General features: G+C 31.4%; 1 protein-coding gene across 6 annotated transcripts in view; it reads left to right on the top strand.

The window, feature by feature from the left end:
* The window catches only part of LOC147073396 (diacylglycerol kinase theta), a 116725-nt gene that overhangs the window by 53838 nt on the left and 37425 nt on the right, over positions 1-25462 (top strand). For all 6 annotated transcript variants that reach the window (XM_085945477.1, XM_085945474.1, XM_085945479.1 and 3 more), the window contains exons 2-5: positions 10434-10513; positions 17035-17137; positions 19126-19346; positions 21231-21399. In XM_085945477.1, the coding sequence (XP_085801603.1) occupies positions 10434-10513; positions 17035-17137; positions 19126-19346; positions 21231-21399 (573 nt within the window). The remainder of the gene's footprint in view (positions 1-10433; positions 10514-17034; positions 17138-19125; positions 19347-21230; positions 21400-25462) is intronic.

The following is a 25462-nucleotide window of genomic DNA, read 5'->3' as shown; positions in this document are numbered from 1 at the left end:
CATATATTGGTAAACAAGTTTACTGTTTAGCTGGATCAGCAGATTGATTGGCGATATCAAATACGGTATCGCAATGGAAAATTAGTCGAATTATCCTTTCCCATAGTATCATATTATATTATGACTGTAATAATAAATAAAATTCACAAGCTACTCGTATTTAAACCGCTGACTCGTTCAATATATGTACGGGAATATAATGTTTATGTATTACTTTTGACTGTATACATAACGAATAATGATTTATCAAAATGTCACTCGAATCTAAGTACCTGGCTCGTAACTATTTCAGTAGATATTATGTACTGTCGTTGTATTTATACTATTGTACCGATCGTTACGCTGCAAATAAAACTCACTCCTGCATACATCTTCGACTTCTTCATCATCATCCTCAACACCATAACCCACACATCGAACACCACAGTGGTGACACCAACAGTGGTGACCCCGACGTGATTACTTATTACTCTCCCAATTGGCATCACCAAAATAAACAACAAGTGACAAAATGATTAACGTAATAACAAAAAAGTGAACATGATAGCAAAATAGATCACATATATAAACGTGACTTTGAAATAATTACCCATGTTGCATTGTAAGTCGAGTTGATTTTTAAACCACATAATATTGTAATGTACAATGTGTCGTAGTATTGAAGTGGACACCTGCAGCCACGTTATTATAAATACTAGAAAGAAAACAATGCTGTCAGGATATGAACGTGAAATTTACAAAAATGTCTCCGATTAATTAATTTTCCACCAGATTTATCTGTTTGCGAAATACTGAAATTTGAATATCTATGGTTAGACTTTCATGGGGGCTCATTATTTTGCTTCACGTCTTTCTTCATAAGTCAATACCAGTGTTAAGATTCGACATAAATAGTGCACACTAAACTTTGTCAGTCATACTTGTTTGTTTTCATTGTACAAGCAATAAAATTTGAAGATGGTGCTGGTTAGTTTTTAAAATTCAATTAAACCCTGCCTAAACCATACCATAATAGTTTAAGTATGATATGGGCGTTCTGACAAAAATAGTGCATACGTCTTTTTCATTCATACTTATTAGTTTTCATTGGATTAAGAATACATATTACACACATTGTTGGTTAATTTTTTTAAATTCATTAAGTCCTGCCTAAACCAAACTATAATAAATAAAAAATATTACTCTACCTATAAAATCACCAAAATTATGTATGATTTAATTGCATAATTTTAGATATTTTATAGATAGATGAGTATTTTTTGACTATTATCTATTATGTCTTGGTTCTTATAAATTGTAGTCTTATTTCCATGAAAATAAATACGTATGACTGACACAAAGTTTAGTATACACTGTTTATGACGGATCGTAACAGCATCGACACTGGTCAATACAATATAATACATTAATAATACAACAAATACAATTAATATAAAGGTAAACGAACACTTTCCACTCTTGATTATTTAAATTAAAATAACTGAAGTGTTCAGTTATTGGAGATCGCCATTATACTCCGTCATAGTAAAATTGAATGCTTAAAATACACTGCGTCTGGCGCGTGCAGCATAAAATTAAATCACTCTGTCGCGTTTTCTTTAAAACTTCGAGTTTTCCAAACCACGAGACTGCCACAAGTTGAATGCATTTTGGACTAAACGTAAATAATATCATAAGACTATTCACAAACTTTTACGCGTAGAACTCACTAAGTAATTAAATTTATTAAATGCATTTAGTGAGATTTACCTGGTACATTATTGTACTCAGTGGAATATATTTTAACATTTTTTTTTACTAAACACTTCAATATTCATAATTTGTTTATTATTTTTTTTATTGTGACCCTTGACTTGATAGGTAGGTAATGGAGTTTTTACCTACTTTATTGTATTGATTTACTATATAAGTTACAGTTAAGATTGTTCGTTGTCGGTGTGTGTTTGCCTTTGGTGAGTATACACAGCACCTAAAGATGACGAAAGGCGATACCCGGGTCGCAAAAACGACTCAAATGGAATAGTACAAAATTTAAATCCATTAGAATTTAAATTTAAATTACATCAAGTACCTTCTGTCGATAGTATTATTATAATAGCATATTCATTTAACGGTTATAACTTAAAAGTGCACTTAGTAAGATTTGCCTGTTATATTAAACTTAAACTCAGTTGACGAAAATAATATTGTTATCATGAACGTTTACAAGTAAAACTCAGTGATTATATATATTTTTTGTTGATTCACTAAGTAAGTTTTGTCTGTTATATTTATATTTACTTGAATTCCTTATGTACTAAACGAAATCCAGCAAACCTTTAACAGTTAAAGCTCGCAAGTTGCATTTTTAAATGCATTTAATGATATTATATTTTTTATACTCTGTCAAATGTTTCAGCAAAATGATTTCTTTTCAACGCGCTAAATTTAAAACTAGGTCATCTGGAACATCAACCTACCTAGTTGATTTAGTAAAATACTGACAATCTTAATACTATGCTAACGTGTCATGACTTAAAAAGTAAAATGGCTAATATGCATGAAGATGTTTGGAATATACACGTTTTAGTCAAGACAGCACAACAAATAGAGCGATTATCTTATTATGGTAGTATAGATACAAGGAAATTGAGGAAAACACTCCTCTATGTAGCCGGCGCCTAAATACATGAAAGTGAAACTGAAAGAAATGTACTCAGATAAAAAAGTTGTAAAAAAATATAATATATTAGGTAGAAAGCTCATTCTAGGATGCTAGAAAAAATATTTAAATTCTTGTTAATTATTATTTATAACTTTATGCTGACATATTTAATATTATGCATCATGTAAAATAATAGAATAAAATAAAATACATACTAATGTAAAATAATAATTTACACCCACGGTGGCCGCGCGGCTTGAGCGTTTGACTATCACGCCGTGAGTCTCAGGTTCGAATCCTGGGTCTGGCATGTACACATATTGTTTTTCAATTTGTGTGTGAGTCAGGGTATGGACCTAATAGGTTGAGCAAGTGGCTGACATCCATTTCTCGTAAAAAACAAATTCTGTTAATACAAAGCTCTACTCTGTGGAAGCCCATATGATCGTATTAGGATCGGACATAGTCAATATATAAAATAATTGAAAAAAATTGTCAAAGAATATAATATTATCTTGGTTATATAGAAGGATTTACACAATTATACTAGTTAAGTCATCCGAATGGCCAGAATGTCTTCTAAGACCTTCCAATAAATATTATTTGTATTGGAACCACCACAGTACATAATAATGACAGCAATGTTATGTTCATTTGTTTTGTTAATCTGTCATGTCATCATTTAACTTCAAATTAATATTTTTTGAAATTGGAACGTGCGCATTTTCGGTTTAAAAATTTGGAACATGTAAAATTAAATACAAGATATTTTATGTTGAAAGTTTCCGTAATGATTTTAAGCCTGTTCACAGGAACTACGGCAGTGTATCTATTGGCTATTGTAAAACAAACTCATCGGGCCCAACGGTTGGCTATAATTAGAATCAATTCACAGTTCAGGTATTTTATTCGATGAACGCTAGCCGATACACGGAACAGGCCTTCGCAAACTTTCATTAGCCTGGTCCATTTATGGAATAGTTTCCATAAATGGACCACGACATAATTTAATAAATACTTCGTCCTTTCGCAGCTAACAGCAAAACTTTCAATGACAGTTTGATTTAAATTCAGTTAGTATTAATAAAAATGATCTTGATCAGAAAAAATATATACTTATGTTTATCTTTTTTTTTGCATCAAAGTGAACAATTTACCTGCACGCCACTAAATCACAAATGTATTAAAAAAAACTTATTACCTACTCATTGCAATATTCAAGAAAATTATTAATCATTATGACAATAAATTTGTTTATGTCACTCTTAGAATTAAAAAAATACAAGATAAAAAGAACTTTTTATATACAACGTTTTTAAATTTTCTGTTGAATTATTATGCTCAATATGCTCAAACCTGTACTTGATATGAAGTAAATAAAAAACAAACAAACATAGAATACTGAAATGTCATTTGACATTTCGCCATAGTAACTGACGTATATATTAATAATTTAGTTGCTAGGACCACCCCCTTAGTCTTCTACTTTTTAGGGTTCTGAAATAACTTTCCATACAAAACAGAATTAACTGAAAATGAATTCAATTCTGCTTAAAGATGGCTAAAAGTATTAAAAGAATGCATTGGCATCGTGTTCCGTGCATCGGGAAGTTAGTTAAAAATCGATTGCAAGACTTGTACTGGACAAACAACCACCGGACAAATAAGAATACGAGCTAATAAAAACGTTGTAAAAATACAGTTAACTGTCAATCGAATGAGTTACAAAAGTGAATTTTTCTTTTTTTAGTAAACAATGAATTGGTCAAAAAATCCCGGAATTCAAAAGTAAAATTTAGTTTTTCGCCACAACTCAACTGCCCGTGAACCCAAAATCAGCATTAAAAATATACCACAATAATTATTGTTGTAAATGAAACAATTATTATGTTTATTTATTTAGCGTTATTAGCTTAGCAATGACAATGGTTCTAATTCGATGGACATAAATTGATATGATCGGACACAGCTAGTACCCACAAAATCATAAATTTATTATATATTTTAACTATTTCAATTTCTTATTAATTTAAAATTACAAGATTAAGACGTTCACAACATCATCATCATTTGTGGCAGTATACCCCTTGCCGGTTCTTTGCCTCCTCTAAAAACTTCCTCCATCCTGGACGATACAATGACGATACTCTCCAGTTGCTTTGACTAAACATTCTTAAATCCCCTGTGCCGCAGTCCAGCTATATCAGTTTCAGCTGTCATTTCAACGTACATAGCCTGCCTTGTTGGTATCTCTTCCGGTATTATATCCACGTATCCAATCCAGTGCAGGCTCTGCATTTTCATGTCACGTGATCGTTTTATACCCATAAATTGTGTACAGGTCCTCCCCAAGAATTCTTATCAATACTCTGCTCTCAAAGATATCCATTTTTCTCTCATGCTGTTTGCTGAGTACCACACATTCTTATCCATACGTTAATACTGGACGCATGATAGTTTATTTATATAGTTGTTGCGGTTTACCTTAAGAGTGCCTTGATTGACAAAATACATAGAAGAAATAAGTATGTAACATACTAGAGATACAATATAATAAATTTAATATAGAAGTATAAAACATAGCCTGATAACTAGATGATAAGTACCAAAAAGGATGTTGGTACACCATGTGAACTGAACAGTTCTTATCTTAAAAAAATATAAAATAACGTCTATCTAAATTCACCCTAACGTATGTGGTACGAGTATATATCAATATTCGAAGCAGTTCGATTTAACACAGATATATCCTTCCAATTGGCATCATAAATTACAGGTATAGGTCCTGTCAGTTTAGAAAGCTCTGCTAGAACATAAAATATACCCTCACGTCATAAGTGTACGGAAGAGTGCTTTCAAAATAGATCTGCCAACAATTAAGCGTCACAGATTCATTGAGAGGTTTACCCTTCCATTTTTATTTTTAGCACTGCCGAGCATCAGCACATCTGTCGCGATAGTTTATCGTAAATTTATTGGGCACAGTGCGTTTTGGATTTAAACCTTCAATTCGATTGAATGTATTCGTAAAGAATCAAAGAGCTTGGACTATAACTAGACCTGGAAGGGGCTTTATATTTTTTTAGTATTACAGCTATGGCCTCCAAACCCTGAAGCAGCCGCCCAGGTCACGTTCTTTGGCAGTCCCCATATCTACCGCTAAGGTTAAGGGCAGTGAAATGCTATACAGCAAAGTTTCCCAAATGGTATTCAGCGGTGCTTAGAGGCGTCGGAAAGTAAAATTTAGGGTATCCCATGTATTTTTAAATAAATCCACTTAAATTAATGAGTTGTCGGCACTTGGCATCATATGCAACACTGATCGCGAATCCCTTTTGTAGTAGCCAAAAAGCTGTTTTATTAGTCAGGAAACATACTAAATTCGACAGGTGAATTATTATTTCATTATATCAATCATCACATCGCATCAAATTGTATTGTACAGCCACATTTAAATATATTATGACTGTAGGAGCAAATTTTTTTTACTATCAGAGGAAGTTTTGATGTGTTTTTATCTCAATTAACTGCCGACCTGCCATGACAGCCCACCTAAGCCCGGGCCCCAAGCTAGAGCTCTGTCAGGCCGCCCGTTGTGGGGGGCATGACTACAGTATAAATGATGGTATAATATATGAAACACTTTAGTGTGGTTAAATTGGTAATAAACGAAAAATTGTAAGTTGCCTTATTGAAATATTGTTTATAACCGCCATTTTTGACAATTGATGTTTCGGTACTACCTATGCGTACATACGACATGTATGTGATCGTACAATCGTACATATAAATATTATAAAAACATATTGTTCTGTCTATGTATTTGGCTTTCTATCTACAATAATTGACACAGTCTGTTCTTCAACAGATTACATTAGCATTATAACGCAAATGTTTTGGTTCTGGTATACGTAAACTAACGGATATATATACTTATATAATAAAATAGTATCATGAATTCTTACCAAATTTAAGTTTCAGGATAGTTTAATTATCTTAGAAATATATGTACATTTCATAATTTATAGAATCGGCTTTTGGAGTGAATTTTAAATTATGTTAAAATGTTTGTGATTTTTGATAGATACGGACTATTTATAGTGTGAAGTTTTCTTATAAATGAATCTATAGTGCGAAATGTCTTGCATCTAATTAAAACGTGCAGATGGATGTCGGTCAGGACTATGCTTAATATGGTATAAAAGATAACTTAGTTAGTATCTAAGCAACTACTAAACGCATTGAATCTAACACCCTTTTAGATAATCTAAACTTCCGATAAAAATAAATTGTCATAATATATATTTATAGATTTCCACCATTCTATAAATATCACGATTAGATAATCAATATAGTAAAATAAATCTATCTATAATATATGCATGGACACATAGGTATGTAAGCATATTGTTAATCTATAATATATTATATAGGGTTGGGTGATACACATAGTTACTCTATCAGGCATGTTTTTATCTCTAACTTATTTATTTATGTTTTTTCAACAACGAAGAGCTTCTAATCAAGTTTTCCATATAATGTAATGTCGTTTTATTGATTGGATTAAATGCATTTTCTTTTTTAATTTGATTTGTGTCTCATCGGGGAAAATATATTTCTATCTTTTTGAGTTGTACAATTAAAGGTGGTTTTGAAATAAAGCTTCTTGTCACACGTATAATTACTGAGAAGGTGTTTAGAAGAAGAGCTAAAATGTTAAACTGTAGTAACGATAAATTAAAAAATTATCAAAAATAATGAATGTCACTATGGTGATAATATATTAATCACCAGTGCTTAAAATAATTTCATGACTTCGCAAAGAATAAGTCTAGGATAATTATTCAGAAAATACTCTCTCAACAGAAGGCCCCAACAACAAAAGTGGAAATATTTTTGTTTTTTAATAACGATGATCTTATGTACCTACATTTTATTTTTAAATAAATATATTATATAATATACCAAAAATATGTTAAATAATTGCGATTACTTTATATGGATATCAATTTTATTTATTCAATTTATCGCAATCAATAAAAAAAACTGTCAATTAAAATATTGTTTACTTAGTAGAACTTCATTATTGTATCTTTAAGTTAATAAAAAGTTTGTATCATAACCGAAGAATAATTTCCAACATCATGACTGTGATAAAATTCTGGATTCTCTAGAAAGTATTAGTACTTAGTACTATAATTATATTTTTAAAAATTAATTCCACCATTCACTCTTATCTTTAAAATAATTTTAATAGATATTATTATTGTAAATATTTTAACAGAATAAAAAATAATAATAAGATTTCGGACTACGCACGATGGACAAGTGGTAATATGTCTGCTTATGAAGTCCTGGTTCTCAGGCTCAAATTACGGATATGGAAAATTCACAAAATATTATTTTTCAATATATACTTGGACCTAGAGCATGGATTTATTGAAGTGGCTAACATTAATTTATCGTAAAAACATAATATTGTTAACAAAATTCTCCGTGAGGTGCCCAATATCTACATGTATAGTCAAATTATTGTTATAGCATGTCTCTTCGCGAAACGGATTTTCAATCTCTCATTCACGATGAGAGCATCTATAAAATAATAAGATACTATATGACGTATCATGTGCTTTCAAATAATATAGTATCTTATTTTTACATTCATAACACGTTATGTTGAGCAATCCGTGGAGGGAAGTGACAATGATAGTCGTGTTTGCAAAGTGACAAGCTGTGTTGTGGCTATTATAATCGTAACACCAATAAAAAAAGAAAATAATAATTATAACCTTAAAATTGCTACTGAAATACGTAAATACTTTACAATTGCACTTATAGTGCAGTTACATTTTTAAAATATATTTTAGTAGTTATTTATTAAATGTACGGTCTTACTAAGTGTCATTTTTTTCTCGATCGTGACGGTTAATTTCCCACGGTTAATTTTAAAATCCGGCATACCTGGTTAAGTTTTCTCTGAAACTTGAAAATATTTTTTCCACAGTCGTATCTATTCTCACAATGCACGGTAGCATCCACAGTGTTTGCATGGGGCAGTGTACGAGGTGAGGAGTGGGGGAGGGGAGTATCGAGGGCAAACTAGGTCGGCGTCCTGCCGCGTGCACTGATGACGTCACGCGCGACGCCTGTGACGTCAAAGCGGCATGGTGCTCCCATCCCCCGTCGCCCCCCGCGCAGTCGATCTGCCGAGCGCGATGGCCCTCGCGATCCTGGTGTATTATTGTCTGAGGAATATCTTCAGCCTTTCACCGCCGTTGCTACATCGGGATTCGAACTCTTGCCGTGTGGATGTTCACTATGATTATAACATCTGAATGGAAACCGATATTGGGCAGATAGGCGCCTAAATTCAGCAAAAACAATTAAAATATATTTAGTCTATCTAGTTATTACAACCTAATTATTCGCAAGAATGACAAGATGGATCGATAGATTTAGATTAGAAATTCACAAAAAAACAAATTTTGAGTCGAGACGTTTAAATTGAAATTTATTTAAGTACATACGTTCAAATCATGACAGGAAATAGTACATATAAGTAAAACTATTAAAACACGATGAAATAATTAAAATAATATATTAAAACAACAGTTTGAAAAGTATTTATATACTACATCTACATAATACATACAAGAATTTTCCTACACTGAATGAGCTAAATATTCCCTATCCTCTATGAAGAATTTATAAAACACACCCACCTAAACTAGCCCTCAGCCAACTGTAATATATCAAGATTTACTACGGATTGTTTTAGAGTAACCTATTTTTTAAATAATTGATTTACTTAATTGTTTATAATAATGTATTTTATGTATCAGTTAAAATAACTGATAAAAATAAAAGCAGGCTTCGTGCAATAGTGGATGATGAAGAAATTCATATGAATACATTTATTTGTATACAATGAAGTCATTATAAAATTTAAAAAATATAAATTGATAGGATAAATGAGATAAAAAAACATTATTCAGTTTTTTTTTGTGAAAGCTTAATAATGTGTAGCTAAAGAATAACTTGATTTTAAAGAAGCATGAGAACAAAATGGTTCATTCGATCACTATGATGGTTCATATAGTTCTGCAATGTCCAACCAATCACTGTAATAATACTCGTACCTAAGACTACTTTTATATGTATGAATTAGTAGATGCATAAAATGTATAAAAGTCATCTCTTATTGAAAACTCTGCTCTTAGTGAACGAAATGGACACCAGGATTGTTTTCAAATAAATATATGCTGGATATTTTATTTAAATTAAAATAAAGCTAACTACTAAAACCATCAAGACGGCGTTTTTCGGGTATGAAAGGGGGTTGATTTGTGTATCGTAATATTTTATATTATAAAACAGTAACAAGTACATAATAATAATTCATGTCTAAATAAAACACGGTTCTTGTCGGTTTACACTTTACAAGAAGCAAGGAGCAAACAAATGTTGAAAATAGCCGATATACTGGATTATCTGTTAGGTTAGATTTTCATTCTTGAATTCTGCCAAAATCCGCTATAAAAATTGAATTAATGTTCATATTAATCTAATAAAATTGGAGACCGTATTGTATATGGTCATCTCTTTCCGAAAAGAAAGCTCACGGCGAACTGTGCCATGGTGAAATGTTTTACGTACAATTTAGTTGTAACCCATAATAACTTAATATATTTTTAATTACAAAATACTGGAGAAATGGATTAACTCACAATTACAATATTAAAAATTAATTACTTGTAACTAATTATGTGTTTATTTTCCATTGTTTCAGTGTGCAACTTTATAGTCCACGAACGCTGCGTGAGTCAGGTGGTAACTGCTTGCTCTAGCATCGCCACAAGTCTTATCAAGGTAAGCCCCCTTTTATCGCGACACCAAACACAAAACGCGCTAACTAACACCACTATCTTGCCAAAGCGCCAATAAATAGGAAACGTCTAAACGACATCTTGTGTGATGTTTGCGTAAAAAGAAAATCATGGTAAATTAGCATGTGCACTTTCCTCTGGGTTAGTTTCATTAACTTACATGACGACAGGTTAAGAAGAAAATTGTGTCCATAAACACAAAATCATTTCAATCAAACACACAATTTATTAAGTTTAAAAAAAATGGTAAAATAACTTCAATCTGTATGATTTTATTTGACGCCCCGTGTTTCGTCTACATAGTATCATGCATCGTTGGCGAATGACGGATGTAGGCTGTTGAGATCCGCCATAAATAGTGCACACTAAACGTTGTCAGTCATACGTAATTGTTTTCATTGAAATAAGACTACAATTTACAGATGGAATACCATAACCAATAGGTTAGTTTTTAAAATTCAATTAAACCCTGCGAAAGCAAGCCATAAAAGATAATAGTCAATAAATACTCGTCTATATATAAAATATCTAAAATGATGTAATTAAATCATACATAACTTTGGATATTTTATAGATAGAATAATATTTTTTATCTATTCTAGTTTGGTTTAAGCAGGGCTTAATGAATTTAAAAAATGAATCAACAATACGTGTAATGTGTATTCCTAATCCAATGAAAATAAATAAGTATAAATGAAAAAGCGTGCACAATTTTGTGGTATCGTCCAAAGTATACCAAAACATTTGGTAAGGCAGGGTTCAATTGATTTTTATAAACTAACCAAAACCATCTGTAAATTCTAGTCTTAGTTCAATAAAAACAAATCATTATGACCGACAAAGTTTAGTGTGCACTATTTATGGCGGATTTTAACAGCCTACCTCCATCCTTCGATACTGTCATGCATTATTAAAAGTACAGTCAGAGCTGAGAACAAAACCGAAACGGAACCCTAAGAAAATCTTATATATTTTGATTCGAACAGTTCTGGTATTAGGTAATATTTGAAAACGATTCTTGTGTTGACGAAGTAGGTACATAAAGTAAACATATTTTTTTTATAAGATAAATATCTAGTTGACGTTGTTTTAAAATGTTATGAAATTGCTCATGAATTATCACAAAGTAATCAATGAATCTTAAAAGACCCCAAAGTCACGCTATTGCATGGAAAAACCAACTGTAGGTAGGTGTTTACAAAATTTCAATTAATCAAGTTTAGTGGGTACAGCAGGGAAATTTCAATTTATAGTGACGTTTGACAAACTTTCGTTGCGAAGAAAAACCTTTCGAAAAAAATGTGCAAAGAAAACCGTGTTTCCTTGTGGTTGTGTGCATCGCGTGTCGACGATATGACGTCACGCGTTGATTGTTATCCCTTCATAATAATACAATCAAACGCTCTGACGTCATTCTAGATGCATTTTATACACAAGACAATGACTCGTTCTTTCACCTGTCAAAATGAAATATGACAAGAAAATAGTATTCTTCGAAGAAAAGAACACTGTCATATTGTCACTATACAAATGGATAGCGAATATCTCATTAATTTTCGTCCCATTTAAAATCTTGTTCTATTTTTAAAATTGACAGAAAAATAACAAAAGAACGTCACTTCATTGGTATTTAAATTTAGAACATTATTCAAAAATTGAGGTCAGTGAATTCATAACTTTAGTACGACAACATCTTTTTGGCTACGTGTTAAAACTGTGAACTAACATGCTCCCCTCATGTTTAACAGAACTTCCATTATAAACTAATAAGCTCCTCCCATTAGCCAACAACAGCGCTTTCTTCACGTAGCCAAGAAGATGTTGCAGAAGAATAAACAGATATATGATTACAAAATACAGTATTTGAACATTAGTAAATAATGCATTAGGGCAAAAACGAATTATAATTTCAATAAAAAGATATACTTAACTCGGCGCTTTGTGCCTCGCGGAGGGGCTTCGCCCTCCTGGGCCCCTCAGATGATGGTTACTTAAACTCTGACGGCTAAAATTATTAAACATGGAACATGATTTGCCTACTGATTCTTTGAATGCTGGTTGTCCAAATTCGAAAGAAAATTTATTTGTCAAAGTAAAGAATCCAAAGGATTCAAACAATTGCAATGGAAAATTATGTAATTAAAATAATAAAACTAAAGAAGTAATAATAACAGACGAACAATACGTCACACATAATGTAGGCTACTGAACGTAAAATGAAAATAATCGGCGCACGTAAGTAATCGGCTCGGGGCGCGGGCCGCGCGTTTATAGTTATTCAACGTCTATTTTTCGAAACGTTTTTGCGTCGGAGATCATGAGTCCATGAAATATGTTCCATGTTAAAAAATCATTGCGTCCAGAACAAGAAATTTATTGCATCTTACTTATAGAAAATAACCATAGTGGACTATAATTAAGTGTTATTTAATATATTACAATATTAAATAACACTTTCGTCCTTCCGTGATACTTCGTCACAACATGTTTTATTCCCCTGTTTAAATTACGTCACACATTTAACTCCCCCCGATTCGTCCAATATAGATCGTTGAAAATGGTCGATTTCAGTAGAGTATTACGTTCGATTAGTTTTGTGTCACAAAACATCACATTATATCTGATTCCACCCCCATTTATGACGTGTCATCATATATGAATGACCCCTATTGCTGTAAACAGCTCCACGGTCAAAAAGTTTTACTTGGTATTTAAATGTTATCAGACAGATGCTCCTATCCCGTAGCACAATGAATTCACTTCATGAGTATCACGCCACAGTTTACACGTATTTAATCATGTGATCTCACGTATTTTTCATTTCAATGGCTTGGAACGGAATTACATATTAATGTCAGGTAGTTGACATAGTGTTTTTATAAGTTGTCAGTTTATATTATTGAATGTTCTAATGGTCAAAGTACGTGAGCTCACATGACGCAATGATAATGTGTTTCTAGCATTCATTACATTTCCCCCAACATTACAGTTTATTTATGATGCCATCATTATCCACTGATTTTCTATGGATGCCATAAATTAATATAATACCAGATATGTATTTCGGCTTATGAAAGTCAGTAAACTGTATAGGTAACTCTAAATTAAGAAACTTTTTAATGGACGATAAAAAATATTCCGCAACTTACTGTCAATATCCCAGGCTCGTGAGTTTATGTTTTTATCACCTGTACTGCGAGGGCATTTGATTATACCTAGACTAATTTTTGACTTACTTACCCTTTTTTGGCTTGACAGCATTTTGTTTTTAATGGCGATGAATAGGTACGTCATTATTATCATAACGTCAGACATAGAATATATGCCTTCGCAGTGAGGGCTCGATGACTTTCTAGGTGGTGGGACTTAGCCATTAATTATTAAATATACAAACCTACATATTTTTTCATATAATAATTATGTACCTTGGTACAAGCTACTTATAATAATATGATTGATGGGATAAGAGTAATTTTTCAGAATAAATAATATGATTATTTGAGTCATTACGTCTTAATCACATCTAAAAAGCATGATATTAACTTAATTACTAATTATTATAGACTTACCATTATCGGTTTTGAACAACGCCATACAGCGAACTTCTTTTACTCACCTTGGGGTTATTTGAATCGCTCCCCAGTATGCATATACTAATGCTAATGCATTCACATTATTTTTGTAGAACGAGGTTTGTACCGCGGCGACGAGATGGGACCGAGTCATCCCCGGTCAGCGAAAAATAGACGCCATAGTGTTCTTAATTTGTACATAGTGGCACAAATGTCGTGAAATAGAGCGTATTTAATTTAATTTATTATTTTAATACCGCGTAATCATCATTATATTATTACATAATTTACAATCATTAAGTACTTTATTTACATATTTGTATAATAGTAATAAATATTTCTATAAATAGCGATGGGTTTAGATGGACAAAATAAATAGTTAATTTAATCATGTAATTAAGTAGGTATATTATGAAAATGATAAAATTATAATAGTCACAAAAGACATGGGATGTACCATCCCCACCTAGGGATGTGGGGATGATCCCTACGAACCCTTAAGGTAGAGACACCTCTGTGCCTACGTGTTGAACTGTCTTATTTAATCATATGACAGAATACAAACCACATCCTCTTAGAATGTCCTGAAATGTGAACGAAAAGAGAAGATTTGTTCAAATGTTGTATGTTTATTAGTGTTTTTTGCGGCTTCATAATGCGAACGTGAAGATCTCTTCGCTAATGTTACCCTGCAGTCTTCAATTGTTTTTTGTTTTAAAATATTTGTGGTGTAGGTGACCACCAAGATAGCGATTTTTTGAGCGGAATATAGTAAGTAGATAGCGAAATGTATTTTATAGTGGAATAGTCACGACCTATAATCTATTTATTGTTAAGAGTGAATAATTAGTGTTAATAATTTTGATAACTATTATCATTGCCCGTGCTATTTCTAATATATTAAATTATTTTGGTTATTAAAAAACTGATAGGTATATGCACATACGGCGACAGCACACACGTTCAATACAACATTCGAGGAATATATGAATAATTTGAAAACACTTCCGATGTAATGGGTGGGTCACAATAATTACGGATCAAGTCCAATTTTAATAAAATTCGATTTTTTTATTTCAGTGGCTAGATAAATAGATTTCTATATTGTGTGTTAATATCACAATCGTAGCCCTACAATTTTCCGCATAAATGACAATACTGGTATTGATAAGACATCAAATTGAATGTGAATCATGTCCATTTTGACAGTTCCTTCAGCCTTATAAAGAGGTATTTGCTAACATTAATTTGATAATATTATTAAAGCCTGAAGATACTTTATGTTTCGACTATTTATTTAAATTGATCCATATACATACTATCAAAATATGGTAAGTATATAAGTGAAAACATTCCTGAATTTTACAAAAGGAGTTTTAACTTTAGGTCCAAATATCTCAGGTTATATTTTGATGGACTTGATTAATAATTATTGACATTATTGTGAACCACCCATATGCTGCCCTGCTAAGTAAAAAGAGTTTTTGGTTTTAGTGAAATGAGAACCTAAGTTTTAAGCTACATTTAATTTTGCGTAAAAATATTGAAATGTTTTGACATAGGTAATATCTAAATATAGTATATTAAAAAAAAAACACTGTCTTTTTACTTAGCAGGGCAGTCTTTTTTTGAACACATACGATGCCCGACGGGACTTGAACCTGTAACCACTGAATTCGCGTTAATGTGCTTTACAGATTAGGCTACGGGCGTCCTACTTAATTACGACGAAATTAACTAGTAGTTCTTGCATGAAACGCTTGTCAAATTGCGTTAATGTTGCTTATCGGTTTTTGTGTTTTAAATCGAGGTTAAATTACTAACTGATGCCCGAATCACTCCAAATTTGAGTTATAACGTACTTGCACTTGCGAATAATTTAATAAACCATTTCATATAGTACAAAACTTGCAATGTGGAATAGACTAAATGAACAAGGTTTTTTTATTAATTGGCCTGGCATTTACGTGGTAGAACTCAATCATACAGGCTTTGCAACAAAGTTTTTGGTAATTCTACAATTTTTAAGTTATTTGTATTTACTGCTTTTCCGGCGCTTCTCACAATATAATGCCATTGTATACAAACTGCTTGAAACTTGCATTAAAATTATTTTCGAACATACATTCAAACCCTAATACAAATGACATTGGATTTTTGTTTTCCAACGCGGATGGGGAACATTGAAAAAATACAAATATATGTTCTTGGTTGGAACAAGGTTTCATGATTAGGAGATGCATCTTTGCGTTTTCATGAATGCATCTGTCCACCTTTTTAGAAAATACTGTAGCGAAGTATTTATTTTTTTATTTATTATTATGAAAGATTAAAAATATGTTCTGTTATCAACGAAGATTTTTCTACCAATGTGAATTCGAAATTTAAATACAGAAATGTCTTGGACCCCGTGGTTGGCATCCAAGTTACTATGATTATAAAAAAATGGGATATAACCATTTTTCAAAAACCTGAGTGAAGATTTATTCTAATGAAATACTTCAACCAGTGAAGAATGTGTTATTTTCAATCACTACACCTGTACGATAAAAATATGCATTAAAGTTTGTCACGTAAATATGGTGATGGTTTTCAGATTTATATTAATTTATTAATCTGTTCTGTGGCTTCAACCTTGTTTTTTATTTTGTATGTGTGATATTCTTATTACAGTATGTGTGAATTTTTAAGTTTTCTATTCATTCTTGACCTTGTGAGGTTATTTTGATGACTTTGAAGTTAGAGGGAATGGGGTAGTAAAAAAACATCCCTGATTCAATTATTAATTAGTACCTTTATCAGTAGTATATTATTTATTATGTTCTATGTGGGGCAGAAGGTCTTGTAATTTTAATCGATTTTCGTTGCTGATCGAGTCAAGTGAATATGTTTGTATTTTTTAAAAATAATTTCTTGTATGTTATATTTTCAGAACCCGGTCGCGCATTGTTGGTCAGAACCTGCGCATCACAAGCGGAAGTTCTGTACAGTATGCCGGAAGCGCCTAGACGAAACCCCATCCCTGCACTGCATGAGTAAGTTTCACAATGTACCGTTTTGTATTTGTGCACCAACTTACGGAAAGTCTATTCATACGGTTTCAGGAAAATGCTAAATATTACGAATTCAGTAACTAAGTTAGTTTTCGTGTGGTTTCAAATAATCGTTTCAACGACAGACTCCTTTGTTGAAGAAAAAAAGTTGCAGAAAAAAATATAAATTATATTATTATTATTATCTGCGGCATTCTTACAATAATAATAATAATTGACATACTGAGGATTAAATTAATACAAGTGCACCAATTATTAAGTTAAGTAAATCAACTTCAAAGTTAAAAATGCAATTATAGATTCTAAATTACTGTTTTAAATATTCTGTTAATGATACCTTGTACTATAAAGGTTTATTATTACTTATTTTTTTTGATCATCATTTATGTTTATTAACTGAATATGCGTTTACGTGGTAGAATTCAATAAAATTTGTTTTAAAACAATGTTTATTGTTAATCCCTCGATAATTGAGTTATTTATGTTGACAGCTGTTTCTAGCTATGTTTTTAGTGTTTAAAGGAGGGTTACGTTTAAATGAAAATGACAACAACATATTATACACTATGTTCATGGTATATAATACAACGTTAGGAATCAAATCTTCATTTTTTAATACAAAGCAGTTATATGATTACAGATAAATAGGTATGTGATGATGTGAAAATTGATCCAAACAAAGATGCTGAAAAATACCTTCTTTCACAAAGATAGGCCATGACTTTTCAAGGCTCTGTAAGCCTTAATGATGCTTAAAATGTCTCAATTATGTTGTATGTTAAAAAGAAAATTATCTCTAAAAGGAAAACCAAGATTAGAAATACATACACCTTTTTGAATAGTATGAATTTATTTCTAAAGTAACAATGCCGTTCATAATTGTGTAAAAAAGTGTATTGTGATTAAAAAAAAAATCAATGACATACTTTTTAAAGACAATAAATAATATTTTAGTATTACATAAATTAATTATAAGCTCTGTTTTAATATCTAATTAGGAACCCACTTATAGAAACAATTTAAAAACAAATGTTTTCCAGGGGGCGTCCATCTACCAAAAACTGTCACTAATAATGATAATGTATTTAAGTGTAACTATTAACTGACAATTATTGTACTTTATATATAAAATATTAACTAAACAAAAATATATGTAAAATACTGAACCACAGAACGGGTAGACCAAAAGACAATATACTAAGGTTCTCGACCTTATAGTTGTGAGATAATTATACCTACAGAATTAATGGGACTAAAGCAGTAGTGTAAACTTTCAGCAGTAATGTATTATACGTCGTGTATTCAGCGTTGCAAATATAACTTTTTTATAGTTAAAAGACACCATCTGTAATATGTATTCTTAATTCATAGGAAAACAAATGAGTATGACTGAAAAGGTGTGCATTATTTTTGTCGGATCGCCTATTAATAGCATACCTACCTAAACTACTATGGTTTAACTTAGGCAGGGTTTAATTAAATTTTAAAAACGAACCAACACCATCTGCAAATTGTATTCTTAGTTCAATGAAAACAAATAATTATGACTGACAAAGTTTAATATGCACTATTTATGTCGAATCTTGACAGTCAACCTCCACCCCTAACCACTGCTATATCGATGCTGCAGATCACAAACCTTCTAAGTCAAAAAATACGATTTTATAGGGGAAGGTTAAAACTGATTTATTTGCAGCATAATACGATGAATATGACATAGGAGTTTTAATTAAAAGATCAATAAACTGGGCTATATTTCTCTTTGACATAGGAGGTAAAGTTCAACAGATCCGTTAAATTTTTGTTGATTTTTTGATACCATAAAGTCAAAATCATAAAATTTGACATAGAAGGTTTGTGATCTGCACCATCGATATAGTATTGTAGTATACCTACTCTCCATTAGTGATAACTGTTTGGTTCAACCTTTTGATTGACACGTACTCACTCCCCCGTTTTCCTTGTGCCAGTCTGCGAGTACTACGTGCACGGTGAGTGCGCAGACTTCGCCGCAGCCGACTGCCGCGAGAACGCGACGTACGCCCCCGAAGTGCGGCTGACGGAGGTTCGGCACAGACATCACTGGCGCGAGGGGAACTTGCCCGCCAGCTCCAAGTGCGTGGCCTGCAGGAGGGCCTGCTGGTCGGCAGAGTGCTTCACGGGCTACCGATGCGAGTGGTGTGGACTCACCGTAAGTCTGCATACAAATAATTATATAGCCAATACCAAAGATGCTGCAGAATAAATATGGAGATGAACCCTTTACAATATACAAGATTGCTAAGTCAAACGGATGTATGGGATACTTTAATAAAAATGAATTACCGACTTACGTGGTTTAAAATTATTATTACGCAAAGTGAACACCGGTTTGCATCTCTTATGAAAACTCTGCTCTTAGTGAACGAAATGGACACCTGCGGGTCTATTCTATACACAAGGCGACTATCGACCGCTAAAGTGATAAAGTGATAGTATTTATTACATGAGGTACCTATTATAATAATTGTTACAATGAGTTATCCGTTTAAACAGTCAACACTGTCTATCTCACTCTAAATTTTATCACAGCCAAGAGAGGTGCTGTTAAAATATAGCAATTATTGCAACAATTACAACCAACGTATTGTAATTGTGACAATAAGTGCTAATACTTTTATACAAACCTACCCTAAGTTTGATAATATTTATCAATTTATCACTTTAGCAGTCGATAAGTATAGGATAGACCCACAGAATTGTTATCAATAAATATATTTTAAGCTGGATATTTTATTAAAATTAAAATAAAGCTTTCTAAAATAAACCACCAATACGACATTTATTTTCTCGTATATGGCAAGGGGTTTTGTGTATCGTAATATGTTATATAAAACGGTAACAAGTACATAATAGCCGTGTCCGTAAACTTGTACGTATGCAGTTCGCTGTATCAGAACTTCACAGTGAAATGTTGTATCGGAAATATATGGCCGTATATTATAGATCGTCCAACCTCTTTAGGTCGTATAGTACTGATATAAAATTCATGACTAAATAAAACACGGTTCTTATCGGTTTACACTTTACAGGAAGCCAGCAGCAAACAAATTTTGAAAATAGCCGATATACTGAATTATTTGTTAGGTTAGGTTTTCATCCTTGAATTCATGAAGTTTGCCAAAATTATGTATGAAAGTTGAATTAATGTTCATAGTGAATCTAATAAAATTGAAGACCGTATAGTATGCGGTCATTTCTTTCCGATAAGAACGCTCACAGCGAACTGTGCCACGGTGAATTGTTTTACGTACAATTTATATGGAACCGGTTAAAATAATATGAACAACGTCTCAAAAGTCTTATCGTATTGCGAAATATATTGACGAAACCAATAACATTATTATTCATTTTGCTCTCCTGTAAATTTACTCTTATAAAAATTAAACTTAGAATGGTAGTGTTTTAACCAAAAAAACTTAGGTTTTCATATTACTACTGTTGTAAGGGATGGATGATGTGATGGGTGATAAACATACACTCTGCTTGAAGATCCGTAAAGTATATATAGTAATATCACTATTATATACTACCCTTATACAATAGCCTTAATTCACATTTTTGCTGAAATGGACAGTACAAATAATAATTAATTTTCGTAACGATTTCGTCATAATTCTATAGTAATTCATGGGTCACACAAGGAGGGAGAGAGAGGGGGGGGGAGCAGGGCTCTAGTCTGGGGACCGATCACAGTGATCACAAATTTACTCTAATAGTTTAAAAAGTGCGTTATACTTTGATGTAATATGTTGCTTGATATAGGATATAATGATAATACCTTGTAGAGTTTTGGAAACGGTACTGTAGAGCATCAGATTGCCCTTGACCTTAAGGATAGATATGTGGGCCCACCAAAAATCCTGGTCTGGGTACCTGCTTTAGGATGTGGGACCATGACGTAATAAGTAGATTAATGGTTCTCAAGTGTCAGACATGCATTAATAAAATAATGGAGTTGATGGATGATCAAACCAAATCTTTTTATTAACAAAGCAGAAAAAGTATTATTCATTAATGTTCCGTGTGTGAGCAGTGCCATGGCGGCTGTCGATGCTTGGTGTCACTGGAGTGCACGTTCGGGATGCTGCAGCCGATCTATCTGCCCCCTCACGCCGTCTCCGTGCCAAGGGCCCCGGTACCCCTGGAGGCCCTCATCGGCGTCCAGCCGAGGCCTCCTCTTATTCAACGAGAACAGTCCTGTCGTAAGTAACCCACTCCCTAAGCTTTTCATTTTTATAGCTATATATTCTAACCTAGCACGTATTACGTACAATTTAATATAAAATGTTCAGAACGGAAGTCAAGTAAGTGATATTTAGACAATCAATACTATCACAGAAATTGAATTTCAGCTCTAATATTGTTGAATATTTTGTATTATTCCTTAATCGGTTTTAGCTAATCTAATAAATATATAACTTTCAAAATCTTCCTCTTAGATTTAAACAAATGAAATATATATATCTATACATACGAGTATATATCGATAACTGAAAGCAACAATGAGATAAAGTGAAAAAAAAAAACGATTTTGAGATAAGTATGCCAATCGATTGCCGGAAGATACATCATGAATTACTGAGATTTCAAAGAAAATGTAATACCCCATTTAAAGAAAAAAATCCACTGTTGAATTTATTAAAAATGTCCTGCAACTTCAAAGTACCAGTGGGATAACTGATATAACTCACTGTTAATAATGATATATAACAAATCCCACGATTATCGTCTTTTATAACCTGCATAAAAAATAAAATAAGCGTGTGGTTAACTATTTCATTAAAATGACAGAAATAAGTTCAATTATTTCGAAACTAGTATTTTCGACTTGTCGCACTGTTGCTTTCAGGTAGCGATATATAAACGCTATTACAACTTGATTATATTTTATTTGATAAATTTCATTTAAATGGGTGAAACAAATCTAAGTCAATTAATGTTCAACTTTTACGCGTGTAAATTGACGATGCAATTACCCTTTTTATATGAATTTTGTATGAATTTTTTTCATACAATCTTATGGGTACATACTAGTAGTTTTTTATACGAAAACATGAGCAAACGATATAGTAGAGCAAATTTAGAGTGTATATTTTTTAATCATACCTTTATGTAAAAATTAACTTACCTTAAATTCAATAAAAATATCACTTACCTGATTACAGTTCTCTGCTTGTCAAATATACATTTTATTACACCGTACAAACTGGAGTAGAATTATTTAAAATAACATTGACAATCAACGCAAACTATATAAACATTAGATTAGACGGATAACAAATAACTATAGATAAGAAATAATTGAATCGATGTGAACATAACAATTCCAGGTTATTTGACGTAAGTTGTATTTTTTTGTTGTACTGGTATTCCTTGACTTACGACCGTTTATACAAATCGATATCCTAGTTTTATAGGGAAACAACTCGAAATTTCAAGGTTTTGAGATAATTCGACGTAGAAGTGTTTATAATTCAACAAAAAAACCAGTCAAACATTTCTTTAACGACTCATAAGATCGAATACTTAACCCTTTATCATTAATTCTATTATAAACTGAAATGTCTGGGTTGATTATAAAACATTAACTGGTTACACTGTAAAATTGTATTGTGCATAATAATTATAAAAATAAACCAAACCTAAGAAATCAAGGCATTAAAATTGAAGTGAGAATTTCTGCAAAAATTTCAAACGTCGTAATCTTAGAACAAGGTTTTTGAGTTGTTTTCCTTTTGAACTAAGATATTGAAATTAGTCATAACTTAAGTACTTCATACAAAATATTAAAATAATTATCCATTTGAAAAACTTTTTGAATAATTAAATGTGTCAAAACAAAGTCGTGGGGTCGTAAGTCAATGAATATCTGTATTACATTTCAGACGATAATTATATGATATTTTTAATGTGCCCACGGTGGCCGAGTGGCAAATTATCCACTGATTAAATAATGGATTGCGGAGCACGAAAATTACACCATTCAAATTAACACGTTGTTTTTTCACGTGTGGGAACGGTTCGAATAGAAACAACTGTTTCTAGTAAACAATCCATCGAGAGGTGGCTAAGATCCGAAAAGGATTGTAAAGCCAATAAAAAACAAAAATATATAATCTTAAAACTATCGTCGATGTATTATAAATATGAATCGATCAATGTTTCATAAAAAGGATGTTGTTTTAGAAACCGTTTATTAAAATGACGATTCTCTTAAAAGTTATCGCAAAATACGCAAATTATTAACGTAAGAAAAATAATCATTTGTCAAAGACGAATGGGATTAATCATTATTTTATATTAGGCATTGTGATACATTTTGTGAATGAACAAAATTCCTGTAATATTTGAATGTCTTTTACAATACCTTTATCTATCATTTTTCAATGTATCACAATAAGTGTAGAATTTGCAGATATTTTGACCATACTCTTAGCCATGTGTGTTGATGTTTAACCTTACCTCACTTTGTTGTTGTAATGTGATTATGGTTCACCTAATAAAAAATACCAAACTATTTTACCTCCTCGTTGGTTATGTATGATCAATTTATACTTAGTGATAAACTGGAAGCTTCTAAAAACTCTATTATGCAGACCAAAATAGGAAATTAGTTGAAACATCTTTAAAAAGTAATTCAAGAAATAATAAGCTGCAACGAAATTTTCTTATTTTCATATAAAATGTTTTTTAATAGCCTTGTTTTGATATGAAGGCCTTTACCGCTATAGATTTTTTTAAATTATAAATATGGTGGATTTATTAAAAAAAAATCAGAATTAATTCTTAAATAAAAATAGTCAATTTCAGGATATTAAAAGTCATAGATAATTGACTAAAATATCTAGGATAAAAATAAACCCCAGTAACATCTGAACAAAATATTTTTATATACGTACATAACAATTATTTAAACGCGGTAATATATTTCTTTAAAACAGAATATAGAGATTATTAATTGCATGTAAGGATTTGTAAAAAAAAATGTTAGGAAAGCTTTTACTTGCGTTTATGTAATATAATATACCTATTATAAAAATCATATATATAAGAAATTATAAATAAATTTTATTTGTATATAAAATATAGGAAAGGCAACTGCGGAAACAAATGAATAGGTGGGCTGTACATATTATATGCTAAATTGTTTCCGTTTAAAAAAAATGTATTGTGGCAAAAACACAGTATTTTCGGCATATTATTATATTTACTTGAAATTATAATTTGAACATATTTTCTTAAAATAAAATAATTAACATAGTGTACACAAAACACCGATTACATGTAGGTAATTACAGAAACGATTATATTCATATAATTCTATATTTATATAATTTTGCATGCATTTTAATTACCTACTTACTATTTATTAAATTATTTAATTAACTTTAGGGTTCGCGATATAAAAATAATATTATTATAAAGATTTTTTTTCAGTTGGTTTCATAATTTTTAGACATTAAGGTTTTTTATACTAGAGTATTAAAGTTAATTACAATAAGTTCGTACACCTACAAAATACCAAGCGAGAATTTTGGTAAATTCTCTAGTATTTAATAATAATATGTACAAAAACTCTACGAGACAAACGTTTTGGCACATAGGCAAATTTCAATAACCTGTTAAGAGCGCATGACACAATTATAATACTTATAGACTTTTTAAAAATGTTACATAGATCTTTTCATCATATTTTCAAGTAAACTTTTAGGCACGCCATTTTATTATTATTATTACTTATATAAATTTCGATAATGCTATTAAGAACTAGTGTTCTTCCACGTGAATATTGTTTTATTTTATTTTTATTTCTTTTTTTAAGTAACACAAGCCGTGATTTTGTGAATCTCATTGTATGCGCATGCAAAACAGTGGAACTGAATGTCTATCTATTCTTGCTTTCCGTGTGCCTCACCTTTATGCATTTCGGCCCACGGCATTAGATGGGTTAATACTTATCTCACGCAAACGCCACAAAAACATTACAACCGTCAGGTGTTCTTAAAAAAATATACGTCGGCTGATATATCTCCGAAAAAATTTTAACATTAATAATTGTGAATTTTGAGAGCAACTGATTATATTTCATTTGCATCGTTTGAATTATTTTACAGTTCAGAAAAATTCTAGATACATAAAACATTAATCTGATAAAAAACTTAAATTATAACGTCGATAACTCCATATAAAACAATCAAAAATTAAACAATTGTTTTATCTTACAGTTTAAAAAATATAATATTCACAGTTTCACTGTATTAGGCA

The sequence above is a fragment of the Rhyacophila brunnea genome, unplaced genomic scaffold, assembly GCF_057557595.1.
Source record: "Rhyacophila brunnea isolate RB1 unplaced genomic scaffold, BYU_Rbru_1.0 scaffold_18, whole genome shotgun sequence".
NCBI classification, from domain to species: Eukaryota; Metazoa; Arthropoda; class Insecta; order Trichoptera; family Rhyacophilidae; genus Rhyacophila; species Rhyacophila brunnea.
Note: the sequence above shows the minus strand (reverse complement) of the source record. Positions and strands in the feature narration are given on the sequence as shown.